Source organism: Giraffa tippelskirchi, chromosome 8, assembly GCF_054371585.1.
Source record: "Giraffa tippelskirchi isolate mGirTip1 chromosome 8, T2T-mGirTip1v1.2.pri, whole genome shotgun sequence".
In the NCBI taxonomy this organism is placed as follows: domain Eukaryota; kingdom Metazoa; phylum Chordata; class Mammalia; order Artiodactyla; family Giraffidae; genus Giraffa; species Giraffa tippelskirchi.
Window position 1 is genome coordinate 75,876,934 of NC_137282.1, and position 8,524 is coordinate 75,885,457.

Consider the following 8,524-nt stretch of genomic DNA (forward strand, 5'->3'; position numbering starts at 1 on the left):
AGAGTCACAGCACAGTTCTTGGCCTTGGAGGATGTATGTTTTATTTGCCGTATTAGAACACAAAGATATATACAACTTTCAACAAAGGCAACATCAGAGATACTGTAATTTCAAAGGAGTACATGATTCAAGGTCTATGTTAGTAGCAAATGCTAAAGGCATTCAGAATAAAAAAAAAAAAGACTTGTTGGAGGGAGTGTCATTTTTTAACTTGGGATGCACATGGACAATTTTGTGAAATATTAATAAATATAATATGCAATTGGTTTTGAAAGTTGAATATAACTTGGGCAAGCAGAGTGAAAGATGAGGAATATTGTAGTATATTATATTTCCTTACAAGGTCAGAGCAAGGAATAACTCATAGACCCATTTAACTAAATATGTCCCCTAAAATATACTCATAGACTGAACATCTGTTCTCCCCCCGCCCCCCACAAATTCACAGGTTGAAATTCTAACCCTTAATGTGCTGGCATTTGAAGGTGGGGGCTTTAGGAAGCGATTAGTGATTAGGGAGTGTGGGGTGCTTCTCAGAAGGGTGGGGGACTTCCCTGGTGACTCAGATGGTAAAGAATCTGCCTGCAATAGAGGAGAGCCAGGTTCGATCCCTGGGTCAGGAAGATCCCCTGGAGAAGGGAATGGCTACCACTCCAGTATTCTTGCCTGGGAAATCCCATGGACAGAGGAGCCTGGCCGGTTACAGTCCATGGATTTCAAAGAGTCATTCACAACTGAACGACTAACACCAGGGAGGGTGGAGTCCTCATGAATATGATTAGCATTCTTCTATGAGAGACCATGGAGAGTTCCCCAGCCCTTTTTACCACCTGAAGACATTGCGAGCAGACACAGATAGCCCCTATGAACAAAGAAACAGGCCCTCGCTGGACACAAAATTTGCTGGCAACTTAATCTTGAACTTTTTGCCTCCAGAACTATGGGGAATAAATGTCCATTGTTATTAAACCGCCCATTCCATGGCATATCCTGTTACAACAGCCAGAGTGGACTGAAAGACTTCAGGGGAAACATGAAAGAGATTGGAGGGCAGACATATTTAATAGTTTGGGGTCAGATTGGGGGGTTCCTTTAATATCAGGGTCACGTTGACTAGAGTGTTCTTCTTACTGCCGACATAGAATGCAGACAGGAGCACAGCAACCATTTCAGGATTAGAGGGGGTGAGCCTGGGGCCTCGTGCCATTGTCTCAATATATCGGTCAACCCCTGTGTAAGGTCAGCCGTGGACAGGACAGGGCCTTCATGGAGCATTTTCTGTGAGGATAAAAACAGGCTGTGGTTTAAAGAGAGATACTGCAAAATAAAATGTTTGGGGTTTTATGACTACCTGATGGGACTTCCATGGAGATTTGAGAATCAAGAGAAACTAAAGAGTCGATATGCCGAGAGATTTAAAAAATAGCAGTAATATGACAGCTCATAAAAAAACAGTGAGGGCACAAAAACAGAAATATAGATCAATGGAACAGGAGAGAAAGGCCGGAGATAAACCCACTCACCTATGGTCAATTAATCTACCAAAAGGAGGCAAGAGTATAAAATGGAGAAAAAAGTCTCTTCAATAGGTGGTGCTGGGAAAACTGGACAGCTACATGTAAAAGAATGAAATTAGAGCTTTCTCTAACATCATACAGAAAATAAACTCAAAATGGATTAAAGGCTGAAAAATAAGACCAGATACTATAAATCTCTAAGAGGAAGATATAGGCAGAACACTCTCTGACATAAATCACAGTAAGATCTTTTTTGATCCACCTCCTACAGTAATGAAAATAAAAACAAACAAATTGGACCTAATTAAACTTAAAGTTTTTGCACAGCAAAGGAAATCATAAACAAAATGAAAAGGCAACACACAGAATGGAAGAAAATATTTGCAAATTAAGTGACTAAAGACGAGTTAACTTCCAAAATGTTAAAACAGCTAATGAAGCTCAATATTTGAAAAAAAAAAAAAAAAAAATCAAAAAATGGTCTGAAGATATAAATAGACATTTCTCTAAAGAAGACATACAGATGGCCAAGAGGCACAAGAAAAGGTGCTCAATATCACTAATTATTGGAGAAATTCAAATCAAAACTTCAATGAGGTGTCACCTCACACTAGTCAGCACTGTCATCATCAAATAATCTACAAACAACAAATGCTAGAGAAGGTGTAGAGAAAAGGTAACCCTCCTACACTATTGGAGGAATGTAAACTGATACAGCCACTATGGAGGACAGTATGTAGGTTCCTTCAAAACCAAAAATAGAGCTACCATATAATTCAGCAGTCCTACTCCTGGGCATATCTGTTAAAAAAACAAACAAACAAACATAATTTGAAAAGGTACATGTACCCTGATGTTTCTCAGCAACACTATTCACGATAACCAGGACATGGAAGCAACCTAAATATCCATCCATAGAGGAATGGGTAAATACGATGTGAATATATATATATATATATTCACACACAATAACATATTACTCAACTGTAAACAAAGAACAAAATAATGCCATTTGCAGTGGCATTTATGGACTTAAGAGATTGTCATATTGAGTACAGTAAGCCAGAGAAAGACAAATACTGTATATCACTTATATGTGGAATCTACAAAAAGAAAATAGTACATGTGAATCTATTTACAATACAGAATTAGAGCCAGAGATGTAGAAAACAAACTTATTGTTACAAAGAAAGAAAAGGGGGCGGGGAGAGACAAATTGGGAGACTGTGATTAACATGTATGTGCTACTATATGTGAAATGCTGTGCTGTGTTTAGTCGCTCAGTCATGTCCAACTCTTTGCGACCCCATGGACTACAGCTTGCCAGACTCCTCTGTCCGTGGGATTCTCTAGACAAGAATATTGGAGTGGGTTGACATTTCCTCCTCCAGGGAACCTTCCCAGCCCAGGGATCAAATCCAGGTCTCCCACATTGCAGGCAGATTCTTTACCGTCTGAGCCAAAAGGGAAGCAAAGTATACGCCAAGGAATACTCTATAATGACTTTTATAGGAATGGAATCTAAAAAATAGTAGATATGTACATATGCATAACTGATTCACTTTACTAATATAACATTGTAAATCAACTATACTCCCATAAAAATTAATTAAAAAACAGTGAGTAACTAAGGTTTTAATTCTAGATAACCTAAGAACAGATTTCTATTTCTAATTTTTCATTTCTTTTGTGCTCACAAGAAGTCTTCATTTAATGCTCAATAGCCACATACTAAAAGTTGATTTATTGATGGGTATATAAATCATACATGAGTTTGTTTCACATACACTCTACACTATTGCTTTGTTTAAAGGTTTTTTTTTTTTTTTTACATAGGGTAAATCATATATTCTTACTAAATTTCAAGTTACAACATAAACATGAGTAATTCTTAGCCTCAGATTCAGTTTGTTAGCTGAGGATTACACCTAAATCTTATGTAATTCATATAAAAAAGTTTATCTATTGTATTTGCACAAAATACATTTCTTTATAATCAAATGATCAAGTTGTTTAATATTATACAACTGTCAATTTTCGTTAGTGCACATTTTGAGCTGCTAAAAACAGTGTTTGTACAGAAGTAACACAACCAGAGACCATGACAGATCTATGGGGTAACTTTCCTGACAACTGAGTGAATCGGCAGCTCGCACACCAAGTCTCTCACAAAGGTGCCCTTTGTTTGAATTCCAGAGATGCTCTGTGTTGTGATTTAATTGTATTTGAGAAATAAACAACTGTTCCAAGATACAATGGGAAACAAACAGCATTAGAGTCTCCACCTCAACCTTATTAATTAGATTTCAATATTACTATTATACAACTGCTTTGTCCATCAACTAATGTTGAAATACTGCAACCAGCTCACATATTTGCCTTAATAATGAGAACATTTTCTATTTCACATCATTATTTTTCCTACTTTACAACATTATTTGTTTCTTATTTCACATCATTCTTGATTCAAATTTTATATTTGGAAAGACCCATGGGGCATGGCAACCCACCCCAGTATACTTGCCTGGAGAATCCTCATGGACAGAGGAGCCTGGTAGGCTGCAGTCCATAGGGTCGCAAAGAGTCGGACATGACTGAGCGACTAAGCATAGCACACAGCATAGTGCTTGGCAGTTATTATTGGAATTCTGTTTCTTATATGTTTTGGGAATTTGTTAGGACACCTAAAATGGTCACTTCCATGCCCAAAAGAGTTGTAAAGTACTATTAGGATGTCCACTCAAAGAGGCATTCTGAGTGTGGAGTTCAGAGGAAAAATTAAATCATTTAATAGAAAGACAAAAACATCTTCCTTACTGTAAGGACAAGAAACATATAGAATTGTGACTTGTTATTCATCTCAAACTAAAACTTAAAAGTAACTGAGTAATTTATACAAACCCAAGCAATTTCTTTCTTATCAGCCTTCCTTACTTTCTCTGGTTAAAACATCTAAGTGAGTAAGAATCAAGATTCACACATATAACTCACCAATATTGATAAAGTACCTCAGGATAAAATACAATGAATCTAACTATTCTAACCTTAATATTTCTACTGCTGATCCTGTTATAAAACTGAAGATGGCATGTATGCCTTTTCCTTAACTTTATAGTTATTAACATGTAAGTGTTAATTGTTCAGCCATGTCCAAAGTTTTGTGACTCTGTGGACTGTAGCCCACCAGGCTCCTTTATCCATGGAATTCTCCAGGCAAGAATACTGGAATGGGTAGCCATTCCCTTATCCAGGGGAATCTTCCCAACCCAGGGACTGAACCCATGTCTCCTGCATTGCAGGCAGATACTTTATGGTCTGAGCCACCAGGGAAGTTCATTAACATATAAAATGATCATAGTATCAACTTAACAACTTAAAGGAATAATAAATTGTTTAAAGACAGGTTGGGCTTCCCTGGTGGCTCAGATGGTAAAGAATGCCTGCAATGCAGGAGACCTGGGTTTGATCCCTGTGTCAGGAAGAGCTGCTGGAGAAGGGATAGGCCACCCACTCCAGTATTCTTGGGCTTCCCTTGTGCCTCAGCTGATAAAGAATCCACCTGCAATACAGGAGACCTGGGTTCGATCCCTGGGTTGGTAAGATCTCTTGGAGAAGAGAAAGGCTACCCACTCCAGTATTCTTGCCTGGGAAATCCCATGGATAGAGGAGACTGGTGGCTACAGTCCATAGGGTCACAAAAGAGTTGAACCCTACTTAGCAACTAAACAACATCAACGTTGAGCGAATTAACGTTTACGACAGATTTCATTTAGAATAGAATAGAATTATGGAAATTATGAGTTATAGGTATTGAAAATATTAACAGAATTTTTGTTGCTGTTTGTTTTGTAAGCAACATGTTTATTTAACTATTTAATTACTTTGGAAACTGCTGCCCCAACCCCAAATAATGCCTGAACCTACAGGGTGCATAAAAATGACCTTGGATATTTTAAAATAATAGATTTGAAGATCATTTGCAGTTTTTCTCTCAGAACAGGAGTGCTTTCAGCTGGACAGTAAATTAAAAACCACATCTAACAGATGATCGATCTGGCTGCATCTGAGACCACTCCTGGGAGAGTTACCATGCAGGAGCTGGGCACACTTCCTCGCAGAGAAATATTTTTTACTTCCACATGCAATAGGCTTTGTTTTATTATCAAAAGAGAAAGAATTACTTTTAACACAGAGTTATATGCCTTCATATTTGAGTTAACTGGATCATCTATTTTTTGTCACAACTCTTTTGGAGTTCTTATTACAATTCTCCCGGTTATTACAAAATAGCACTATTCCCTAATAGAATAATTTATGTAGAATGAAAACTAGGACATAACTAATGGAAGAGCATCAGAGAGATTAAGAAATCTTGCATCAAATTAACAAGTACTGCCTATGTAGATACTTTGTCCAAACACACTGGCCCATGCATCCTTGACAAAGAGAAGGCAAGCAAGCTTGGCTAAGGAATCCATAAAGGAGGTAACCATATGCTGCTGCTGCTGCTGCTGCTAAGTCGCCCCAGTCGTGTCCGACTCTGTGCGACCCCATAGACGGCAGCCCACCAGGCTCCGCCATCCCTGGGATTCTCCAGGCAAGAATACTGAAGTGGGTTGCCATTTCCTTCTCCAGTGCATGAAAGGGAAAGTGAAAGTGAAGTCGCTCAGTCGTGTCCGACTCTTAGCGACCCCATGGACTGTAGCCTACCAGGCTCCTCCGTCCATGGGATTTTCCAAGCAAGAGTACTGGAGTGGGGTGCCATAGCCATATGCAGTAAGTATCAAAAAGGACAACTGGAAAAGCAGACAGTAACACTGGAGATGGATCAGAAAAAAACTATAAGGTGATTTATATCTGAAAATGCATAAAGAAATGCAATTAAAATATTTTGAAATGTAGTCATAATCTATTTTTAACATATTGACTAGCTAGTTAATATGTTGATATTCATATACATTCGTGTTATATATTTATTAATATATTAAAAAATTCCAATGTCTTTGAAATGGATATTCCTTATTCCGTAGCCAAAATTAAAAAAAAAAAAGATGGATATATTGTACGGATGCAATCTTGGTGATAAATTAAAAATATAACTTACAATCATCTCAGGAAATATTGTTCTTTCTTCATAGTGAAAAATCATATATCAAAAGAGAAAGCTAATGAGCAATGGGATATATTATGATGGTGCAAACCAAAATTTTTCCAGAGCACAATATTTTTCCATGCTTTTACCCCACCCATCTCCTATATCCTTTGTAGTGAATATATTCTATGAAGATATCAAGCTTCCTTTTGTTGTTCTCCAAATTGTACTCAGACATGTACCTTTGTGCTTTTTCTCTCAACCCACAGTTGCTTAATAACAATGGTGTATTATAACTGTAGTTAAATTACCTTGGCAACACTGTTTTACCCATCTTGAACAACTTGGTATCTATTAATGAAGTCAGGGATTGCTTTCAGTAAGAGGTTGTGCTTTTAGGGATTGAAAACACGGTGCACACATCCCCAATCTTTAATTTTTCTTTATAGTAACTAAGATGTTCCTTTCTGATCATTAAATTCAAATGCTAATCACAGTTAAGTTTCAGAATCTGAGTATGTCAAACATTGCCACCTGATCTGTAACAGGAACAGCCGACACCTTACCTCACTTTCAGATTGCCCTGTTGGAGCTGTCCATCATACACTGACAGAATATCGAAGTCCTCTTCCAGGGCAAAGGTGTGGAAGGACAGCTGTATCCGATTGCGCTCCCCCGTGATGATGATCCAGGTGCAGTTGGCGTAGTTGGGGTAGCCGTGGGGGAACCCGGGGCTCTCGATGGTGCCATTGGGACCCTGAACTAAGCCCCCGCAGTTCTGACCTGGAAAAGAACACACACCAGAAAGCATATGAGCGTTGCCTGTCTTTAAGGTATTCTTTTCAAAACTTTCCAACCATTTTGGCCATTTTTCTGTTTTGTTTTGTTTTTTTTTTTGGTCATGCTGTCTGTCTTGGAGGATCTGTTTCCCAACCAGGGATTCAACTTGGGCCTTGGCAGTGAAGCCCAGAATCCTAACCGTTAGACCATCAGGGAACTCTCTGGCCTGTCTTTATAATGATGTATTGTGTGATCCTTTGTGCACAAATGCTGAGTGATAAATTGCAGCGTTATTATCCAATGTTAAAAAATAGAGAATGCGTGTGTGCTCAGTCATGCCCAACTCTTTGCAACTCCATGGACTGTAACACACCAGGCCCCTCTATCCATGGAAATTTCCCAGGCAAGAGTACTGGAGTGGGATAACAACAGAAAACAAGATGGCGGAGGAGTCGGTGGACGTGGAGTACATCTCTCTCCACGGATACAACAGGAATACACCTTCAGACACAGAAGTGCCTGCAGAACACCAGCTGAGAGCAGACAGGAGTACCTGACCAGTGGAAAAGAATATATAGAACCAGGCAAAACTCGGTAGGATGAAGGAACTAGGGGGAGAAACAGGAGTGTTAGTAGGACTGGACCTGCCCTCGGCAGGTGGGGGAACTAAAGTGGGAATCCCATCCCCACATGGGGGCAACTGTCTGAGTCAGAGGAGAAACATTTAAGGCTAAGAGTTAAACAGCTGATCTGTGGCAGCCTCAATGGAATGAAAATCAGACAGTCCTTGCCTCAGCCATAAGTACCCCAGACAGGGAGGAGGGTCCCCTCGAAGGCACAGCGACTGGAAGCTGGAGTTTAGGGATTGTGGAGCAATCCCAGGGTGAGGGCTGCTCTTGACTGTGGAGGGATGGATCGAGGGGATGTGAGGGAGGAGACTGGTGTGAAATGCCTGTGGAGGAAAGCCAGGCAGCCATGGCAGCAAGGTGATACTGCTGAGTCATGCGTAGGGGGTGGAGCCACCACCAGAGCCTCCCTCTCCCCACAGGCCAGCATTGGCAGCTGAACAATAGAGAGGCCGCCCGTCAAACGCCTGATGCACTGAACCAGAGCAGGACCCCACCCAGGGTGCCCC

The 8,524-nt window shown here is 39.8% G+C and overlaps 1 protein-coding gene across 1 annotated transcript in view; it reads right to left on the minus strand.

Moving 5' to 3' along the window:
* Nucleotides 1-7,420, minus strand: part of CSMD1 (CUB and Sushi multiple domains 1) — a 1,578,457-nt gene extending 1,571,037 nt beyond the window's left edge. Inside the window, exon 1 of the mRNA XM_081517452.1 lies at nt 7,176-7,420. Coding sequence (XP_081373578.1) covers nt 7,176-7,420 — 245 coding nt within the window. The remainder of the gene's footprint in view (nt 1-7,175) is intronic.
* Nucleotides 7,421-8,524: the final 1,104 nt, after the last annotated feature.